Below are 23,782 nucleotides of genomic sequence, written 5' to 3'. Positions count from 1 at the left end.
TGGCATTGAGCATTAGGTTGAATTTGACCTATTATGTAATTCTTAGTTTAGTTGTTAGTTTAGTTTATTGTCACATGTACCAGGGTACAGCAAAAAGCTTTTTGTTGAATGCTATCCAGTGAGTGAAACGACTATACATAATCACATTTGAGTCATCCACAGTGTGCTGATACAGTGTAGAATAACATTTATTGCAATATAAAGTCCCAACAGGGTCCGATTAATGATAGTCCAAGGGTCTCCAATGAGATAGATAATGGCTCGGGCCCTCTCTAGTTGGTGATAGGTGGTTCACTTGCCTGATAACAGCTTGGAAGAAATTGTCTGTGAATCTGGATGTATGCATTTTCACACTTCTGTACCTCTTCCTTTACTGGCAGAGGGGAAAAGAGGGAGTGTTTGGGATGAGATCATTAATTATGTTGTTGACCTTTCCAAGGCAGAGTGGTGTAGATGGATCCAATGGAAGGGAGGTTAGACTGTGTGATGGTCTGGGTTGCATCCACAATTCTCTGCAATTTCTTGCGGTCTTGATTGGAGCTGTTCCCAAACTATGCTGTGATGCATTCCGATAAAATGTTTTCTACAGTGTATCTGTTGTTTGGGGACATGTAGCCAAACTTTCTAAGCCTTCTAGAGAAGTAGAGGCGTTGGTATACTTTATTGGCCATTGCTTTGCGATGGTTAGTCCAGGATAAATTGCTGGTGATATTTACTATGAACTTGAAGCTTTCAACCATCTCCACTTTGGTGGCGTCAATGTATACCAGGGTATGTGTATTGCTTCACTTCTTGAAGAAGATCACTATCTCCTTTGTCTTGCAGACATTGAGAGAAAGGTTGTTGTCTTGACACAAGGTCATGAGGCTCTTGATCTCCTTCCAGTTACCCGTCTCGTCATTATTTGATATCTGGCCCTTTGCAGTGGTGTCGTCCGCAAATCTGTAAATTGATTTGTATTTGGTTGCACAGTTGTGGGTGTATAAGGAGTAAAGAAAGGGCTGAGAACACATTCATGCAGATCATCAGGATTATCATAGAGGATGATTTGTCTCCTATCCTCATTGATTGTGATCTGTTGGGCAGGAAGGGCCTTGAACCAATATGAACTATTCTAGACCAGAATCATTCCATGCTGCCTGTTGTAACAAGCTCTGAAATATAATTTAATGTTGTATTGTGACCTCCAAGGATGTTATGTTGGGACAGATGGGAAGGTAAAAGCATTTGAAAATCTCAAACCGACACTCTTCAGTTTAATAGGTGCGGGTCAGACAGCATTCCTCTCCTAAGGGGTAGATTTTCATTTGAATGTGACAACATTTTATCATGGGTTAATTATTTAAACTTTTGTAGGTTGTAATTCCGAATAAATATTACTGTTAGCTTAACGCCTGGGATGAAAGGTTTAACACAACCTCTGGCATTTCAGGTGACTTTGGTCAGAATGAGAGCTGTTTGCAGGTGGCTGTAAAATGTTCAACTGTTCAAAGGATAAACTCTCAGAATGTCTTGATCCACCATTCATACACATTTGACAATTGTCAAGCAACATCTAGGTAATGACCATATGCAACAAGAGGGAGCCTAATCAGCTCCTTAGCGCATTCAAAGGCAATGGCATTACCTAGTTCCCCAGCCATCCACATCCTGGGGTCACCTTTGACCAGATTCTCAGCTGGATTTACCAAATAAATACCATGGCTACCAATGTAGGTCAGTCTAGTAATCTTCTTTGACGGAGTCATCGCAGGATATTCCCAAGCATTTAAAAGGCAGCAGATTTTGGAATAATCCTCCACTTGGCTAGATATTGCCACTTGCACAACGCACTCAATGCCATTTGAAAAATTGCTCAATTGGCACCCAATCCACCAACCTAAACCTTTATCCATTCACCGCTACACAATGCACTACAGTTATTGCCTCGGCTCCTCTGTCAGTAAGTCCTAAACATCTGACTACCTCCAAAAAGTACAAGAGTAGCAGGTGCATGGGAGCGCTGCCACCTACTGGCTCTCTTCCAAGTAACACATGATCCCGATTTGGAAATATTATCAACAGGACTTCTTTGTTATGGAATCTGATACTTTGGATTCCCACAAACACTGCAAACAATATGGACTTTGCTATCAATTGCAACATTTACCGGCCACTATTAATTTAAATTGTGGAAGCAGTTAAGAGTAAACCTCATTGGTGATAGTCTGGATTAAGAGATGAACAGGTCTGGAGTTACTCCAGGTAAGGATGCCTGATTTCCTTCCCTTAAGACTGGTGAATGAGATGTGTTCATGTAAATAAGAATTGGCAATAAATTCTGCCCTTTAGCAATCTTGAAATGCCATAATATTAATTTTTAAATCAATAATATCACAACTGATCGTTATGTTAAGTGATCTTTTATGTTAAATTATTAACTCTTGCCATTAAGAATGTTTGGAATTTTTCATTTGATCCTCTCTCAAAACCTTTTGGTGGTGAGAGCTATTCCAAATTTCCGTTATGCCGTCTATAAAGGAGTACTAGAGTAACTCAGTGGGACAGGCAGCATCTCTGAAGAGAAGGAAAGGGTGACTTTTCGGGTCGAGACTCTTCTTCAGTCTAAAGTCTGAAGTCTGAAGAAGAGTATGAAGAAGGATTTCGACCTTAAACATCACAATTCCTTCTCTTCAGCCATGCTGCCTGTCCTGCTGAGTTACTCCTGCATTTTGTGTCTATCTTCAGTGTATAACCAGCATCTGCAGTTCCTTACTACACATGAAGGAGCATTTCCTTATATTCCCATGCTCACAATTCTGAATTGCTAGTTCTGGATTCCCACTCATGGAAACAATTCCACAATATCTACTATCAAATATTTCAGTCATTTCAATCAGCCTTTCATGACTGTATGGCTCCAAGATTTAACCTCCTTGCATATCAGTTGTCGAGAAGAACATGGAAACCCCACTCTTTATATAACAAAGAAGAAAAATCATAGTTCCAGAGAAGCAAGCCACTTGCAAGGTTGGGGTTGAGATATGCTTCATGACTTGGCATTTACCTATCTGCACCCTCTCCACTCTGACAAATGGCACCTTCTTAGCCACTGCAGTCAAGGTGGAAAATACATCAATCTGTGCAGCACCTCCTCTGTGCCAAGCTTCATCTTCTTTCCAATTAACAACTAACATCTGCTGGGACTCATGAAAAATTGCAAAGATTTGCAAGGTGAAGTATTTCAGAATGAGGATGAATGCATTTTGTACAAATGCAATTGTCAGAAGGATATAAACTTTAAAATGGGTCTGAAACTTGATCATGACTCCAGCATCTTATTCACCTATCATGTACAATCGGGTGGCGCTGCAATGGCAGTCCTTTCGTCATTTAAAATTATTTTTAGTGTGTTTTTAAAGTTTGTGTTAATGTTCTCCAGTTTGTTTTATGTGGGGGGTGGGCGGGAAGGTCGGGAAAATTTTTTTTCCAATCTTTTACCTTGCCGGAGATGTGATTTTTTTTTCGGGTCGTATCTCTGGTCGCTCTGCGGCCTAATATCATGCAGCTGGATGGCTTGCTCGGGACTAACTGTAAGTCTGCGGGGCGTGGACTTACATTGGAGCTGATTCCTTGCCTGGGCCTGCGGACTTTAACATCAATGGCTCGCAGTCTCGGGTGCTCCAAAACCACACAACGTTCGACTAACCCTGACCCGGGGTCTGATCACCTGTGCGGGGGAGCTGACAACCCCCCGTTGGAGGAGCTTGATCGCCCCGTCGAAGAGGCCCACCGCCGGCTACGGGAGTCAAGATCGTCCTGCCAAGGGAAGGCTCAAGGCCCTTGATCGCGGATGAACAAAGAAGTGAAGAGATTTAACTTTTTTTCGCCTTCCATCACAGTGAGGAATGTAGAGAAGTCACTGTGGTGGATGCTTATGTTAAAATGTATTTTGTATGTTCTGCTGCTTTTTATTAGTAATACTGTATGGCAAATCAAATTCCTCGTATGTTGCAAAACATACTTGGCTAATAAAGTATGATTATGATTAATTACACACAGCAGCAATATACCCTCTGCAGTCAGTGCAGAATTTTCACCAACTTATTATTAAATAGGACTTTCACCTCACGTCAAATCTAGGTTTTCACTAAGGCAAATTGGTGGTAATAACTTTCTTCAAAACTCCAATGAGTACAGGCCCAGTGCGGACAAAAGCTCATCATAGGTTAACCTACTCATTCTTGGGATCATTCTTGTAAACCTCCTCTGGACCCTCTCCAGAGCTAGAAAATTCTTCCTCAGATATGGTGCGCAAGGCCACACAGCAGAAGGGGCTGTCGGACCGTGGCCATACCCAGCAGCAGGTCTAGCTCACCTGCCGTGGAACCGGGGAACCCACCTGGAGAGGGAAACCAATGAGCCGGGCCCCTGCTCTTCTCTGAGGGCCAATGAACCAGGGGGAAAGGTGGAGGAAGTCATGCAGGTTTTGTTCTTTCGACGGCAAATGCAAGAACAGAAGGCCGGTAGGAAGAACGAGGGGTCTAATCGGAGTCTGAAGAAGGGTCAAGAACCAAAACGTCACCTTTTCCATTTTCCAGAGATGCTGCCTGACCTGCTGAGTTCCTCCAGCATTTTGTGTCTATTTTCAGTATAAACCAGCATCAGCAATTCCTTCCTACACAGGGCTCTTATCTTCTGGTCGTCTACAGGAGGCACTCCCAGAGCACAAACACTGAACGGTGGCTGGGTGAGGGGATGGACGATGGTTTGCTGGACACTCCTGATGCAGGCGGCAGATGCAACAAGCCTTTATGGCCATCTGCAGCTTGGACTGTGACTCGTTCATTTGGTCTCAGTGGGTTATTTCTATACACCTTGGAATTAAACTGGAATAGTATTTATTTATGACAATAATTTACTGAACTGTGTGCAAAAAAGGATTTCCTCTGTACCTTGGTATGTATGATAATTAAGAACCTTTGAATGTATTTTACGACAGTGCTCATAAGAGTTGTTAGTTACAGTACTCAGAATGAAAATGGTTGGCAAAAGAGAAGACAACTGAGAATGCTATACCCATCAAGGAGATACGCATAGGAGAAATGGATCCATACACTAAACACTGCAACTGAAAGGGGTTGCATTTTTATGAGACATTTCGCCTTCTTAGGACATTTGAAGCCAGTTCTCAGATGCTACCTCCGATTAATTCTGCAAGCATATGGCCATCTCAGTAAGGCCTGCGCTGTCTTTGAAAATGATGAACACAGATTGGAAACTCGAAGGGACAGAAAGAAGATAGAGGAAGGAGAAGGAGTCATGGAAAGCAGAGGAGTAGAACAAAGAAGATGAGGAGAGAAAATAGGAGAAAAGTGGCAGGGGTTGTGGCAGGGTCTCGACCCGAAACGCCACCCATTCCTTCTCTCCAGAGATGCGGCCTGTCCCGCTGAGTCACTCCAGCATTTTGTGTCTATCATCAATAGTTAATTCAGTCCCTCAAGTTCATGATAGAACTGGCAGACCGATTGTTTCTCTTTCCTCGTGCCCCACTAAACTCATCTTCAAATAACTTGATTCTATCTTGTCCTCCCTTGTCGAGTCCATTTCGATCTACATCTGACATGCTTTGCACGCTCTTCACCAACGTTCAATTCCTAGGCCCCCATCGCCTCATCTTTAACATGGATGTCCAGTCCCTTCACACCTTCACTCTCAACCAGAAAGGTATCAGGAGCTCTCCCATTCCTCCTTGAACAGAGATCCTCTCAGTTCCCCTCTAACAACACTCTCCTCCTCCTGGTGGAACATCCTCACCCTCAACAACTGTTCTTTTAACTCCTCTTACTTTCTTCAAATCATAGATATAGCCAAGGGGACACGTGTGGGGCCCAGCTACGCCTGCCTTTTTATTAGTTACATTGAATAGACCTTGTTTCAAATGTATGCTGGCACCATCCCCCAATTCTTTCTCCGCTACAACCGCATCAGGGCTGCCTCCTGGACCCATGCAGAACTCGTTGATTTCATCAACTTTACCACTAACTTTCACCCGGCCCTCAAATTCACTTGGACTATCTCTGACAACCTGTCACCCCTTGCTCAATCTCCGTCTCCATCACAGGGGACTCACTTTCAACTGACATCTATTATAAACCCACTCATTCCCACAGGTATCTGACTGCACCTCCTCTCATCCTGACTCTTGCAAGGATGCCATCCTCTACTTTCAATTTCCCCATCTCCCACTAGCTGGCACCAACCGAGATAAGAAGGATTAGAGGCCCAAGTCAGCTTTTATTTAAGCTTCCTTTAGAACCATGGACAATAGTAATGCATCTATGCTCCTATTTTGGAATGAATAACATTTGGTTTCATCAGGCCACCTTTCCCAACATCAGAACTACATGAAGAGCTTCTCAGCCAATTCTGTTCCCAAAAACTGTTCGTAACCCAAATTGTTTGCAAGTTGGAAATGCATTCTTAAAAGGGGATACGAGAAACTGCAGGTGCTGATTCACACAGAGAACCCATGCAGTTACAGGGAGAATGTACAAACTCCATACAGACAGCACCTGTAGTCAGGGTTGAACCTGAGTCTCTGGAGCTGTAGGGCAGCAACTCTACCGCCATGCCACTGTTCCTCCAGTTTGGATGTGGCCTCACTCTAGGAATGGAAATTGGGAGAGGAGTTAAAATGGTTAGCAAATTGGAGATCCCCAAGGTCTTGACGGACTAAATGCAAGTGTTCGGCGAAACGGTTGCCGACTCTACACTTGGTCTTGCCAATGTACAGGAGACCATATCGGGAACACCGTATGCAATAGATGAGGTTAGACGAGATGCTCATGAACCACTGTCTCACCTGGAAAGTGCGCTAGTCCCTGAGGTGAGGGAGGAACTAAAGGGACAAGTGTTACATCTCTTATGGTGCAGGGGAAAGTACCTGGTAACAGGATGGTTTGGGTGGGAAAGGATGAATGAGCCAAAGAGATGTGAAGGGAGCATTTTCTGCAGAAGGTGGAAAGGGGTGGGAATGGGAAGATGAAACTGGTGGTGGGATCACATTGAAGATGGCGGAAATATCGGAGGATGAGGTGTTGGATGCGACGGCTGGTGGGGTGAGAGACGGGGACCAAAGGAGCTCTATTCTTGTTCCATCTGGATTGGGGAAGTGAGAACAGAACTGCAGGGCACAGAGGAGATGTGGGCAAGGAATTAATCTATGACAGCAGCGGGGGGGAAACCACTTTTACTGGAATGGTCTAGAATGGAAAGCTTCATTTAGGGAGCATTTGCAGCAGAGAAATTGAGAACAGGGGATAGTGTCTTTGCAGGGGATAGTGTTTACTTGACTTGCTTAAGCCAATATAGTCCAATTAAGCGTTTTAAATCACTTTCACCTCATTTTGTAACAGGGAATGTTATGGGAGAGAAATAGATGATGTTGCTTTACAAGTGATTTGATTAAAGGGTGCATTTAATGAGGTAAATATATACATGCGTGGGCTGTTTAATTATTATTTTTACAAATGTAGTTACTGAATGCCTCACAGACTTTCCACTTATTGTAATAGTCACGTCCGATTCCACAATGACATGACAGCGATGACTGAGGTTCATCAATGCAGTAATTAATACATCGATTATAAAAAATATTGCAAACCTATGATCAATTACAGTGAAAGATTCAGGGGCCCAAATGTACATATGAAAATATGAAATTCATACCGACTACCCTGCATGGACCCAAGAAATGACACCAGATTTACAACATCCTACTGTGATTGATAGATACCACTTGACATTCAGTGAAATACATTTCTCTGTTTACTGTAGAAATAAAGAACTGCAGATGCTGGTTTACCCCAAAAAGGCACAGAGTGCTGGAGTAACTGGTCGGGTCAGACAGCGTCTCTGGAGAATATATGATGAGGTGAATTCAGAAGACGGATCCCGACACGTAACGTCAACTATCCATGTTCTCCAGAGATGCTGCCTGACCCACTGAGTTACTACAGCACGTTGTGTCGGTTTTCGCAGTTTATTTTTCAGACTGTGGGCAACACAGGGTCCCAGGACACACGTGTTGCTCTAAGTCCGTTTCTCTCGCTGCTTTTACTTTGGACAATGTGTACCAGTGGGAAATGGGCCTATTCTCAAGCTTCCTAATACCTGTCTCTGACACACGGAGGTCAAGATAGGCTTTTCCATATCGTTCAATGGTAACATCCCACCTGCGGTAATGTTTTCACAACGCTCAGCAAAGGTAATTCAGCGATGCAAATTTCAATTAAATTTTGTTCATAATATTGAACAAAATTACAGTGGCGTTTCCCGATATGGCAAGACTGACTCGGGATAAGGATGCTCTAGGTAGCGCTGTAGCGAAATGGGCAGCGGAGCATTGGGGGGAAAAAGCATCCATTTTACATACAAGAAAAATGAGCATCAACCACAAAAATTTAATTATTCACAGTGTAAAGTCACCTTTGCACTTAGACATCAATTTAGAAAATAGGGTAGCATTCTCAGGTATGGCGAGGTGTCGTTAAACAATGAAACATGCCACACGCCACTAACCTGCTTTCATATGAGCTGACAGGCTTTCTGGAATCAATGTTTTCCAATGGCATACTCTGAGGCCTTGGGGTGGCCACTGTTTGCAACGCTCCTCTCCAAAACTGCTCAAAGAGCTGCTTCTCATCGCATTCTGCCCTTGTCATGTCCGAACACATTTTGCATCATTTATGTGCTGCTGGCACATGCACCGTGAGCAGACACACAGATTTAAAAAATGGATGCTCGAGGAGTGCCTTCCAGTTGAATGAAGAGGGTGAAGCAGATCCTCCTCAGCTCTGTCTATGCTCTCACTGTGTGGTTGTCTCTGTCTATGCTCTCACGGTGTGGTTGTAACGGCGCCTGACATGTTCTTGCTTGTGCAGCACGTAGTACAGGCAGCGTTCGCAGCGCTGTCGACTTTACACTGCACACCTTTTCACAACACTGGCTGCAAGACCACAATAAGAACCCTCAGCCATGATCCCCAGGGCTTGCCACTGAGGGATTTATTCTATTGCCTTGTCAGAGAAATGTCCAGAATTTCCCTTTTCCTCCCTTCCCCGATTAAAACGTCTAAGCAAATGCTGCATCCTCAACTTCAAGGCAGCATTTATTTACAGAACTTCAAAAATCCATCATAAAGTATAAAGGCAATTAAATAGTTCGGAATTTTGTGCAGTGTAGCCTTTCAATATTCTTGAAGACAGCAGCGTTTCAATGTGAACTGCAAGGTAAAAATCCTCAATAACTGGCTCCTCAGAAAACCAGGATCCCGGATTTCCCGAGACGCAGGATTCAGTCAATAATGTTCAAGGATTCCGTCTACAATGCCTACGTTATGTTATGTTAACGGTACAATGTGCCGGTGGGAATTATTTGATCGGGCATCATACGCTTTGAAGCAAGTGTAAATATGTGTTTCTGCAAAGTGAATTGATTTTAAATGATGTTATCCTGAGCTACTACTTTCCCCTAAACTATTTGCTTCGCTGAGAAGTGAATCACATAGTGTTTTTATTACACTAAGCAAACCACTATAAATATAACACAGTACTGTAATAATTTTCAGATGAGATTCCACCATTTAGTAAGGATCCACATTACTGTTCCCATGTTTTCCCAGAGTCGGATATGCATCACGAAACTCATGTTTGAAACCTTCACAACATAAATTGGAGCTCCCAGGTCAAACAACTGTAAGCAGTCACAAAGAAACATGGCACACAACCCACGTCAAATCCATGGGTAGAATTGTGTTTAAAAACAGTCAAGCACTTTGTTCATTCCCACCTTCTTCCCATTATTTCAATTATGGATGGCCCTGTATTCTGAAACTAGACCCACCATCTCTAGATTCCCCCATGAGAGAGACAGCCTCTTGGCTTCTATTCTGTTAAACTCTCTCAGAATATTATATATTTTAGATGATACTCTCCAGTTCACAAATTTAAATGAGCCCTTTCAACCTTTCCTCATAAGTTAACCTCTTCTTCCCACAAATCAACCTGGAGAATCTTCTCTGATTTGTGTCTGCTACAAATAAATCCCTCCAATATTGCATCTATACTCCAGGTATAATCTCAGTAACACCCTGTATGGTTGCACTAAGATTCCCTGCATTCATACTCCATCCTCTTTGCAATAAAGGATAATGTTTAATTTGCCTCGAAGAAGCAGGGAAACCCTTCTGAAGAAGGGTTTCGGCCCGAAACGTCGCCTATTTTCTTCGCTCCATAGATGCTGCTGCACCCGCTGAGTTTCGCCAGCAATTTTGTGTACCTTCGATCTGCCAGCATCTGCAGTTCCTTCTTGAACACATGTTTAATTTGCCTGCCTGGTCACTCACTGTATGTACTTGCATTCTAACATGCGTGCTTCAGGCACATTCAGATCCCTTTATTCTGTAACATCCACTATTGACAACATTGACAAGGAACAATTGGACTAGCAACTTAAAAAAACTGTGGTCCTAAAGGCAAATCTGAAGTTGGGGATTTTGTGGTGAGCAACAAGATCTCCAATATCTGGTGTCTTTCTAACATCTACAAGGCACAAATCACAAAGGTGCTAAAACACTACACACTGGCTGAATAAATGCAACTCCAACAATGCTTAAGAAACTTTACACCATTCAGTGTGAAGAGCATCCAACTGAGACCCTATGTTCGACCATGAGCAGTCATTATTTACAGCATTTGTACATCATAGCTTTGTATCATCAACGAATTATACTGCAGTCCCTTGCCAAGGATACTTTGACAGCATTTTCCCAGTCTGCAATCCCTAGCAACAATAAGGGAAAAAATAGGTACCATGGAACACCACTACAGGTACCTGCGAGTTTCTCTCTAAATTACACAGCAACCGGCTCAGTCCATCATTATCCGTGGATCTAAGTCTGACAATAACCTACCCAAATGCATTGTGTTAACACCTTTACAACCAGAACTGCTGGAGTTCAAGAAAGTTGCTCACCACCATGTTCTCAACTGCAGGTAGGGATGGACAGTAGACATTGGCTTTGCCAGTGATATCCACCTATCCCCCAAAAAATGATTAAAACAAAACAGGGGACCTGGCACCAATTTGTCTAGTTTTGCAATTCACAAAGTAAGTACCAATCACATTCAGCAATTGGGATTTTTATAAGATTCATTTGGTAATGCACATAAACATGGAGCTATGAGAAATAATTTCCAGGCCTTTCGCTATCATATCAATGGTTATGTGTGAATTCCAGTGAAACTGTGGGATAGGAGTCCAGAGGAGTGTTTACAAATGAATTTCACGACTTATCTTCAGCTGAACTGTTGATAATAAACTGCATGGAACACAAGACTTGTAGTGATGTAATGTAACATTAAAATGCAATGATTCATTGATAAACTGCCACCAAGACACAGAAATGATGCAATATATTTGTGGCACTCTTCTCTCCACAAACAAGAAACAATCTTAAAGGTTATAACCACCAATTTAAAAATGGCACACACGCTAATGGATCCATTGCATTGCATCAGACCATCATTCCCTCTAATTTAAATCAGACTTCAAACAGGTAGACATCGCTCTATGAGCCACTTCCTACAAAAAAAGATAAATTAAGAAATTGTGACAATAGATGTGAGGAGAATGGATTTCTGTACCTATTGCTGCAAGATCAATCCGTACTCAATTACATGGACCATGTAAACTTGCTATTTTGAAGCATCTTTTATTCAGTTCCTCTCAGTGAAGGGAATGTTTCTTCCTTTGATTTCGCAGCAAAATTGCTGCTGTATAAACTTTATTTTTAGCTCATGTCTGGCATGACTTCATTAAAAAATCCAGAAACCTGCAATGTTTATAAAGAATTTATTACTGGTCATAAAAGAATTATTGAGACTCTCTGAAAGTCTCAATATTATAATTCTTTAACTTAGCCAATATTAGAAATAAGACGGAACCTATGGAGCGAAGGAAATAGGCAACGTTTCGGGCCGAAACCCTTGAAGAAGGGTTTCGGCCCGAAACGTTGCCTATTTCCTTTGCTCCATAGATGCTGCTGCACCCGCTGAGTTTCTCCAGCTTTTTTGTGTAACCTTCGATTCTCCAGCATCTGCAGTTCCCTCTTAAACATTAGAAATAAGACTATTTTTTTGATCTTAAGCTGAGATGGATGTGATAAAAGACATATTTGAACCTGCCAGATCCATGCGTCAATGTACCTGCACTTTGTTTTGAAATTAAATTAGCCTTACATGATCTGAGTTAGCATTTGAAATCTGGCATAAATATACCATTAAATATGGCATTAATACATTGCTAAACTCAAGAAAATATGGCACCAGCAGTCTACTATATACGACCACACCTGCCACCAATCTTCCTCAACACAACCCAACACATCAACACATTGCTCTACATTATCAAACATGGCATGAACGCACTGCTGCACTTTACTGAATCTGCCATTGAGGCACTGCAACACATCAATACTCTGTCACATATTAATTAGCCTTGCATAAGTATACTTATGCACCTCACTAGAAAAGGCAGCAGATCATTATTACACAACACAAGCCAGGCATTCAATGCATTGTCCTGCATTATTAAACAATACATAGTGCTCTGCTAATCCTTATCAAACATGGCATCACAATTCTGCTACACACTATGAAAACTGGTGTAAAGGCACTGCTATATAGCACCAATCTGACACCAATACACTGTCTCGGATCCCCAACCTGACAGGATTCTGTTGCTTATTATCACCAAACGTGCTATCAACATATTGATAAGCACCACCAAAACTGGGTTCAGCACATAGCCGCACAAAACCAGATCTGGCATCAATGCACAATTGCACTTCATTAAACCTGGTGCCAGCAGTCTGGTACCTATTACCAAACCTGGCAACAATACACCGCTACACAACAGCACTGCTGGCATCAGCACTTACCTATACATTTTCAAAGCTGGCATCCATACACTACCAGAAGTATACTGAATCTAGAATGAGTACAAAGCTATACCTAACAAAGCTGGTATAGCTTCATTACTACATATCACCAAAACTGAGCAATAATTAACATACATATCATAAAACAGTGGTAGGAATATATAGCTACTTATCATAAAAGCAGGCACCAGCAGACAGCTACACATCATCAAACCCAGCACTGACATACTGTTGCACATTATCAATACAAGAATCAATGCACTGCCATGCATTATCAAACTTGGCATCAGCACACTGCTACACATCACCAAACTTGATGTCAGCATGTTGCTCCCCATCACTAAAGCTGCAATGAGGCCATCCTCAAAGCTACCATAACTACATTGTGACATCAACAAAATAGGTATCAGGATAGTGGTACATATCCCCAAACTTAACATGAATGCACTATTACACATTATCAAACATGACATGAATACACTGCTGCACTTCACAAAAAACTGGCACTAATGAACTGTTCCATCTTATCAATATGGCACCAGTGATCACAATCATCATAACATTTAGAGGGAATGGAAAATGTGATCTAACTATCTCCCCCCACTCACTCTACAACTTTAACTTCTTTCTCCCACTGACAAAGGGTCTCCGGCATATACATTAACTCACCACAAATTCTGCCTGCTCTGCTGAGCGTTTCCAGCATTTTCCAATTTTTATCTTGCTGCAAATATCTGCGTCCTCCTCACCCCTTGCCTTCACCCTCCTCCTCTTTTATTTCATCTGCAAATTTGGCTACAGCGCATTCGTTTTCTTCCTCTAAATCACTAACGTATTTTGCAACCAGCTACAATCATATCACTGATGCCTGTGGGATCCCCCCACTGGCTACAAGTTGTCAACCTATAAATGACAATTCTCTAACAACGCCAATAAATTACTTTTAGCACCATGAGATAATATCTTTGGTAGATAACCTTTTTTTGTGGCCACTGCTCCTAATGCCCATTGAATAGCCATATAAATTACATTCACTGGTTCCCTTCTATCCATTCTGGTCTATATTTTCACAAAGGACTCTAGTGATTTGTTAAACACAAATTCCCTTTCATAAGGCTATCGCTAAACAGTGGATTCTTGTGCATTAAAACACATTGCTGCTCATCACCAAATTTGGCATCAGCAGTCTGCCATAAATTACCAAATGTGGCGCCATTCCTGCTAGCATCACCAAAACTGCAATAACACACCAATTCTGTCCAAATAAAATTTACCAAATGTGGCACCATTCTTGCTAACATCACCAATACTGTATTAACACACTGTCTATCAAAACACATGACCCCTTCACACAGTTTATTCTGTCTGACCTTTGAACAGAGGAAACATTAAAGTAAGTCATTGGATTTAGTAGCTCAGAAGGTCATCTACTGTGTCTTTTTCCACTTTGACGGTCACATACTCCAAAAGAAGTCGGTGCTGTTGAGTGATTCTAAAAATCAATTGTTATCAATTATTTCAAAGCACACATATATGAGGCCAGATGGTGGGAACCAAATATCTACAGTCTCTGGTTTTGTCCCCCTAAGTATAAGAGACTTACTACATGTGTCTCAAATTAATCAGATACTACAGCACAGGATAATAATTTTGGAAAGAAATCTATCAAATTTGCATTTTAATGTATTAGTGCTATCTGATTGTTTTGTCTCCTCCAAGGGATAGAATGTGTAAATTAAAGCTTCTGGACCTTAATTATACAAGGGACTTGGCTGTGCAGACTGCTAAAAAAAAAACCTCATGCAATAATGATGGCAGGTTTTCAGAGAAACGTGTCTGCTCATAAATTTGTTTCAGAAAAATTGTTTTGCTTGTCTTGTACCTACAGAATTGCATGAAGTATTTAAATTACCATTTTTGTGGGATTCATACCAAGACTAAATGAAATCTGTTATGTTATTGGTAACCATTCCCCTGTTTCATCCCAATTGAAAAAGATAAATTCAACCATAGGCTCAACATTCTGGAATAACACAGTGAGTAAGGCAACATCGCTGCAGAAAATGGATAGGTGACATTTAAGGTCATGAAGGGTCGCCTATCCACTTTCTCCAGATGCTGCCTGACCCACTGAGTTACTCCAACATTTTCTGTCAATCTTTGGTATAAAACAACATCTGCAGTTTCTTTTTATTACAAGAGAAATTCAACCTACATTTCAAGGGCTAAGACACTGATGCGGTCTGATGCGGCCAGTTCGGGAGCTGGTTATTTTGAACCTTGTCACACAATCAATCACAGTTAGCAGTAGATTCACAGTGGGCTTGTTTACCCAATTGGAAAAGATGTATACCTCTTAATCTATCTGAAGAGGGAGCAGTCTTGAGGAGATGCAAGAGAGGGTGGCAAGAAGCAGTAACTGGGAGAATTAAAAACAATGGTTCAAATGAGCCAATTGACAGAAGTTACCAGTAAATGGAAAACTGGGGGGAAGAGAATGCAAAATGCAAGAAATGGAGATAACCTTAATAAAGGGAAACGTTTGGTGGGCATTATGAAGATATAAATCTTAAAAACAGTAAATGGGGAAAACATAAATGGGAGAAGTTGAGGAGGATGACAGTACTGTAAATAGGTGATTTAAGAAGAGCAGAGAATGAGAGAAGCAGACGAACATATCATAAGGAAAACAGAATGAAGAGCTGGAAAAGCTACCTGCCACTTTGAGCTTGCTCTGCGTTTATCAAGAACATAGACTCAGCAGGACAGGCAGCATCTCTGGAGAGAAGGAATAGATGGTGTTTCAGGTTGAGACTCTTCTTCAGAGCATGGTTGATTTTCTATCCAGCTCCATGTTGCTGCATTATTCATATATCCCTTGATTTCTTTAATAACCAGAAAACCTTTTGATATTTGTTTTGAATGAAATCAGTCGCTCTCACCAGAGCCTCAAGGATAGAGAAATCCAAAAATACATCACCCTCCACTTGAAATAGGTTTTCATGACTAAATCCTCGAGAACCTATTTTTTATTTTGACATTGTAATCCCAGTTCTAGACTCAGAAGAGTGTAATCCACAGTTCCAGACTTCTCAGGCAGGGGAAACAGTCTCCTATCATCAACCCTGTGGGGCCTATACTGTACACTGACAATGACATTAAAGTTGAATCTGAATCTGAATCTGTAAGAATTTTGAAAGATTCAACACTTCTTATTCTTTTAAACTCTAGAAAATACAGATCTTCACAACACATTTACTTATGGCTTATCCCCTACCATAGAGACCATTCACATAGAGAATTTCACTGTGCCTTGTCGCATGTGACAATAAAGTATTCCATTCCATTCCATTCTTGTGAAACTTTGTTGAAATACCCCTAGAGCAAGTGTTTCATTTATAAATTAATGAGACCAAAACTTTACACAAACACTCTCATACACGGACATCTCACCCCCATTGAACATCAACGTTTCCCAATTTGGCAACATTTAAAAATATTCTGGTTTTTTCCCTACAATGACTTCACATTTTCCTTCATTATATTCTATCTGCCAGGTTCATAACTTCATAAGTTCTAGGAGCTGAAATAGGCCATTCGGCCCATCAAGAGATCATTCTCGATTGACCATCCTTGATTAGCACAGGCATCAGAGGTTATGGGGAGAAGGCAGGAGAATGGGATTAGGAGGGAGAGATAGATCAGCCATGATTGAATGGCGGAGTAGTCTTGATGGGCTGAATGGCCCAATACTGCACCTATCTCTTATGACCATGTGACCTTATGAAGTCTACTCTGCCATTTAATCATGGCTGATCTATCTTTTCCTCTCAACCACATCCTCCTGCCTTCTCCCATAACCCCTGAAACCCATACGAATCAAGAATCTGCCAATCTCTGCCTTAAAAACATCCAGCTCTTGATAAAGAGCTGTGACCTTCCCCGTTCTTTATCAAAAAACCCTCATGATCATCACCCGAGGGGGCAAGTGAAACCTTGACTTGACATCTCAATTGAAATATGGATCCGCCATCAGTTATAGAGGTATAGTGCCATATAGTACAGAGACAGGGCCTTCAGACCATCATGCCCATGCCAACTATCAAGTACCGATCTTTACTAGTCCCACTTACCAGCACTTGGTTCATATCCTTCTAAGCCTTGGTGTTTCAAATACTCATCATGATAGTTATTACTGGTAAGTGTTTAGTTTAGAGATACAGTGCAGAAACAGTTCCCCTCGGCCCACTGTCCACTCTGATCAACAATCCCCGCACACTTACACTATCCTACATACACTAAGGACAATTTTACATTTATACCAAGCCAATTAACCTACAAACCTCTATGTCTTTGGAGTGCAGGAGTGCAAAGATCTTGAAGAAGACCCAAGCAGGTCACGGAGAACGTACAAACTCCATACAGCCAAGCACGATCAGTCAGGATCGAACCCAGGTCCCTGGCGCTTTAAGGCAGTAGCTCTACCACTGTGCCACCATGCCACCCCTATGTTATGAGAGTGCCACATTCCACCAGTTAGATTGGGTCAGTTGGGACATAGGCTACATTTTTAGAACTGCCTAAGAAATTGGCCAGAAGAAAGAAAACAATTGCTGCATTACAGGGCTATGTTGAGGGAGAGAGAAGTGTAGGATGTATTTTGGAGCTAGCATGACTTATGTTTCCATATCTTGGATTTATAAATGTGGTCTACTTGACCAGATGCAACAAGAAGATGAATCAAAAATGATGTTACACAGTGACTTAGTTAAACAAACATATAATGAAATATTATATTTCACAAGGCTGAATATGAATTCAAGTGGATTCAAGTTCCAAGAGATAAAACAGAGAGTTCAGGCAGAAAAAAAAAATCCATCATTTTTCATTGTCTCTGTTAGATCTTCCTGCCATATTAATTGAGGTCAGTTTCTACTCTAGCGAAACTCAGCAGGAAAGGCACATCAATTGGTAGATTTGGGATTATTTCAACTTCAAGCATCGATTTTCCAATCTAAATTATACTGGAGTAACAAACCGTTTCCTTTCCTTCTCTGCTGACAAAGTGAAATGAGATGCACTTATGCACCACTTGCGGCTGCACTTTACCAATTTTGCAAATCATAGAGCTTGATTACGAGCTACTAAAACAGATTTACTAGTCAACTGGCCTTCCATGAAAAAAAAAATCACATTAAAGAGGATGCTTTTAAAATATCTTTTGCTTCTTTTCCTGCTCCTTCACAGCACAGGCTGAATGTGAAAATGATTAATCCCAACATCCATTTCATTTATGGGTATTGACAATGACATTATTTGCATTGATGCAGAGCTTGGCTACCCAATCTGAGCCTGGCAGAGACAGACCATGCATCAGATTTGGGTAGGGTTGGGTGTGAACGCTGACAAAATGTTCAGCTTCAGGTCAGTTGCAATCCACCAACCAGGTCTTTTGCCTGATAGAATGAGAAACGGAAGCAACCATGTGTATCTCTTTACTTGCCTGCTCTGTCACAGTAAAATCATGGCTAGTCTTTTAAAACTGTGCCACATCCCTGCACTAACTTCATTAAATGTTGGTCTCTGTTTTCACTGAACAAAATATTCATATTTTAGTTCTGAATTGCCAACACCTTACTTTGAAAACTGCAAATTATATTCATAGAAACATAGAAAATAGGTGCAGGAATAGGCCATTCGGCCCTTCGAGCCTGCACCGCCATTCAATATGATCATGGCTGATCATCCAACTCAGTATCCTGTACCTGCCTTCTCTCCATATCCCTGATCCCTTTAGCCACAAGAGCCACATCTAACTCCCTCTTAAATATAGCCAATGAACTGGCCTTAACTACCTTCAACATGAACCTGTCTTCATTGATGGGTTGGCTGTGGAGAGGGTGAACAATTTCAACTTTCTGGATGTACATGCCTTTGAAGGTCTGTCCTATGCCCAACACATTGATGCAATCATAAAGAAAGCCCATTGGCTTTCCTTAGAAAACTGAGGTGATTCGGTGTGTCAACGAACATTCTCTTCAACATCAATAGGTGCACAGTAGAGTGTATTTTAATTGGTTATATCATGGCATGGTTCAGTAACTTGAACATCTAGGAAGGAAGGAGATTACAAAAGGTGGTGGACACTGCCCAGTTCATCACTAGTATTGAATACCCCACATAGAAGGGATCTATAGGAGGCGATGCCTCGAAAAGTCAGCAGCCTCATTAAAGACCCACAGCACATGGCCACACTTTCATTGCATTCCTTTCTGTCCAGAAGAAGGAACAGGAGCATGAAAACCATGATCATCAAGTTCAGGAATAACTTCTTCCCAACAACCATCACTACACAACACTAACCAATGAACTATTGTTGCACTAAGGACTTTGGGATTATTTTGGTACAAGAACTGGTATTATTAATTAAGATTGTTTTTGTTATTATGTATTATCTATGTGTATTGTGTCATTGGCCTGTTAAGCTGCTGAATATCATTGTTCCATATGGCAATTAAAAACTGCTGACTCTCGACTCGTGACTTATTGTAGCAAATGATACGGCAACTGACGGAGATCAAAAGTATTAGCCTGGAAGGCTCCTGAGGCTAAGACGCTGAGAGTGACTATGACAGTAACCCATAGGGGTAAAGTTATATTTTAAATCATGGGATCCAACATCTCAGTGAGATATAAAGAATGTAGTTTGAGTCGAAGATAGACACAAAATGCTGGACTAACTCAGCGGGACAGGCAGCATCTCTGATGAGAAGGAATGGGTGACATTCTTCTCTCCAGAGATGCTGTGTGTCCCCCTGAGTTACTCCAGCATTTAGTGTCTATCTTTGATTTAAACCAGTATCTGCAGTTCTTTCCAACACAATGAGTAGTGGTCCTTTCAAAAATAAAATCTAATGGGGAAACGGCATCTTAAACACTTGCCAGTACTGTGAGTTAATACAACTTCAGATTCTTTCCAGTGTGGTAAGGTTGAAAATCTATTTTTTGTAGATTTAGTGTTAGTACATTTGGGTTGTTTAATTCTGCCAAAATTCCGATCTGGATCTGTATGCAAATTTACTCACCTCTGGTTTGAACTGAATATTTTTTTACTAAATCTCAACGGCACATCTTTTCTTTTCTGGAACTGAATAAGTGAACATCTTAGTCTCAAACTTTCAGACTTAGAGAAAGCTTCTTAATAGTCAAACCTCTCAGGATTGGTACTGAATCGCATTGTCATTTATCTGTTTGATTTTAATGAAATGCGTGCTGTCTGAGCAATGACTGCAGGGGCCGAAGTTGAGTTTGGAAGTTGGAGAACAGAGGAGGGAATGCAATTAATCTACATAAAGTGCTATGACTCCCATTACCATTTAGGTTAATGATCTACTGATATTAATGTAATTTTCTTGCACAGATCTAACTACCTGAAACTGGTTCCATGAATGACTAATGACCTTGATCTGATTATATTTAAAAATAAATATTGCACCTGTAATTTGATCTGCTAATGTGGAAGGTACTACATTAATCAAAAGAGTGAAGAATGTTTAATTGTCACATTCATTGGGACCAATACAACATTTATTAATGGATCCCTCACCTGCGTCTCCTCTCTGTCCTTAGTTCTGCTCTCACTCCCTCTCTCCTTAGACGCAATAAGGATAGAGTTCCCGTAGTCCTCACCTTCCACCCCACCAGACTCTGCATCCAACACATCATCCTGTGACACTTCCGTCACCTCCAACGTGATCCCACCACTAGTCACATCTTCCCATCTCCACCCTTTTCAACTTTCTGCAAAGACCGCTCCCTCAACATTTCTTTGGTTCATTCATTCCTTCGCTCCCAAACCACACACTCCTCGGGCACTTTCCTCTACAACTGCAAGAGATGTAACACTTATCCTTAAACCTCCTCCTTCGCCTCCATTTAGGGACCCCTGCAGTCCTTCCAGGTGAGACAGAGCTTCACATGCACCTCCTCTAACCACCTCCTCTTACTGCACTTGATGTTCTAAATGTGGGCTCCGGTACATTGGCGAGATCAAGCGTAGACTTAGTGACCGCTTTGCCGAACACTTGCGCTTGGTCCACCAATGCCTACAGAATCTCCAGGATGTTAACTATTTTAACTCTCCTCCCTATCCCCATACTGACCTTTCTGTCCAGGGCTTCCTCTATTGCCAAAGTGAGGCCACACACACACTGGAGGAAGAGCACCTCATATTCTACCTGGGTAGTTTATAATCCAATGGTATGAACATTGAATTTTCCAATTTTAAGAACCTCTCCCTTTCACCCCCTCCCCCCCTCCCCCCTCTCCTGCTCTCCCCCTCTCCTTCACCTCTCACCCCTATCCCTTGAAACCTGTCTGTCCACGCTCTGCTTTTCCCCCTCCCCCTCCATCTGCACCATTTGCAATGGACACATAATTCACACCTTTTCTACCCCTCAGCGTAACAATTCACAACTCTTTATCCTCTCGTGCCCACACTCATCTCCTCATCTCTGGCCTTTATCCAACAACCAGTCTCTCAAATAACCTCTTACCTGTGTTCATCTATTATTAGCCATGCTCTGCCCTCCCTCTCCTCTTTTCCATCTTCCTTTCCTGCCCCCACTACAATCAGTCTGAAGAAAGGTTCTGAAACAAAATGCTACCTACCCATATTCTCCAGGGATGCTGCTTGTCATGCTGAGTTCCTCCAGCATTTTGTATCTATCTTTGGTATAAACCAACATCTGCATGTCCTTGTTATCGCAAAGAGACCTTTACTTGCTGCATCATTACAGGCAGACAAATGCAACTAAATTACAACACACGTTAAATAACAATACACTAAATTATCATTTATACGAGGTAACCAGACCAAAATTGTGCAAGCTGAAGTGCGTGGTGCAATCTTATACAAGGTCCATAGTCGTTCGCTGAGACAGGGTTAAGTTTAGGGTTTTGCAGTGGACCTCATGATTAATTAGAAGCTGGTCTTGAACCTGGAGGTAACGATTCTCAGGCATCTGTACACTCTTCGTGATAGTAGCAATAAGATGAGTGTGGACAGGGTGGTTTGGATCTATGATGGTATTAGCTGCCTTCCTGAGGCAACACTTCCTGTAGTCCTTCAATGATGGAAGTCAATACCCATAATTGACCAGGCAATGTCCATCAAATTCCGCAACTTCTTTCATTCTTAGGCATTCAAGTTAACTGAACCACCTTAACGGCATCTTTCCTGGTAACTAAACCTGAACACAATACTTCCGATATGACCCCACCAATGTCTTGGACAACTGCAACATAAAACCCAACTTTTCTACTCAATACCCTGACTGATGCTAATGTACCGAAAGCCTTCCTGACCACCCTATCTTCCTGTGATGACACTTTCAGGGAACTATGCACCTGCGCTGCTAGATCCCTCAGCACTACAACACTCTCCAGGGCCCTGCCATTCACTGTGAAGATCCTGCCCAGGTTTGACAAAATGCAACACATCACACTTGTCTGAGTTAAATTACATTAACAATTCCTCAGCCCACTCGCCCAGCTGATCAAGATCCTGCTGTGATTATTTGACATCCTTGCACATATACTGAAATCCACTAGATATGAAAGCCAACATACCATTTGCCTGATTAATTGCTTTTTGTAACAGTATGTTTGCCTCAGTGACCTATGTGCGTAAGCTCCCAAGCCTCTTCGTACATCAATGCTTCCTATTGTAACACCATTTCAATAAAACAGCACTTTCTATGTTTTCCGCCTGAAATGATAATTTAACATTTATTAAATAATATTAAACAATATTAAATATAATTGTTAAATTCTCATGATAAAACTGGAGCTGCTTAAACTCGTGCAACAAGAGCTAAAAAAATCAGCTAGTGATCTTCACCTCAAAAAGATTAATATTTTAGATGAAGCCATTGCTCAGAACGCTCTGTTAATGCTGATGATTAGTCTTGCATTAAGAGGTCATCTGAACTGCTGCAGTACTATCAAGAGTCAAATTACATTTTGGCTTTGAGCTAAATTGGGTAGACTAATGCAGAACTATTCCCTGCAATATGAGGTATTTGCACTTTCCTGCACAGCATAAAAGGATATGAGAAAGGATGCAGAATGTAGTGTACAAATTGCAGCTGAAACCAACAGCAGTGGGATTTGGCAGAAGAGCAGGGTTCTATTCTATAACATCTTATAATGGAGTTATGTCTTTTGTCTGCCCTAGTATATATACATCTGCTTTAGTGTTCATTCTGTTCATTATACAGGAGCCCTACTTCGTCATTCTCTCTGACTACTCCATGCGGAAGGCAAAAAAAAAAAACATCTAGGAGATCCAGTTCAGCATACAAATGAATATTATGCAGCAGGAGGCCAGAGATAACAATGCACTGCCTAGAATAAGACTCCTTCAAACCTGATGTGTTCCATATTTCAACAGAACCCAGCCGAGTCGAGTTACCGTCATATGCACAAATACTGTGAGGTACATGTAGAATGTAAATCTTGTTTGCAGCAGCATCACAGGTAGTCTCACCCAATCCACAAAACCATAAAATGTAATAAGTTTGCACATAGAGTCTGCAAGACAATACAATGAACAAACAGCTGCGGGCGGCGGCGCCGAACTTTACACCGGGAGCCTGGGATCTCGCGACGAGATCGCCAGTTGTGGAGCTCCATCCGGCGCGGCCTTGTCGGCTTCGGAAGCCGCGGCCTCCAGTACGGAGGCGGCCGTTCCAGGGTTCCCATGCCGCTGTGAGGACTCTCCCGACACCGGAGCACCAC

The 23,782-nt window shown here is 41.7% G+C and overlaps 1 protein-coding gene across 5 annotated transcripts in view; it reads right to left on the bottom strand.

Annotated features, from left to right (window-relative positions):
- LOC129710693 (serine/arginine repetitive matrix protein 3-like) overlaps positions 1-23,782 on the bottom strand; it is a 140,400-nt gene that overhangs the window by 55,133 nt on the left and 61,485 nt on the right. The window contains exon 1 of one of the 5 annotated variants that reach the window (XM_055657866.1): positions 8,563-9,949. The exons of the other annotated variants lie outside the window; for them this stretch is intronic. Within the exon in view, the coding sequence (XP_055513841.1) occupies positions 8,563-8,717 (155 nt within the window). The 5' untranslated portion in view covers positions 8,718-9,949. Of the gene's footprint in view, positions 1-8,562; positions 9,950-23,782 lie in introns of those variants that run through there. 5 annotated transcript variants of the gene reach the window in all.

Source organism: Leucoraja erinacea, chromosome 28 (assembly GCF_028641065.1).
Source record: "Leucoraja erinacea ecotype New England chromosome 28, Leri_hhj_1, whole genome shotgun sequence".
NCBI classification, from domain to species: Eukaryota; Metazoa; Chordata; class Chondrichthyes; order Rajiformes; family Rajidae; genus Leucoraja; species Leucoraja erinaceus.
The sequence above is the reverse complement of the archived record's forward strand: the minus strand, read 5'-3'. Positions and strand labels throughout refer to the sequence as shown.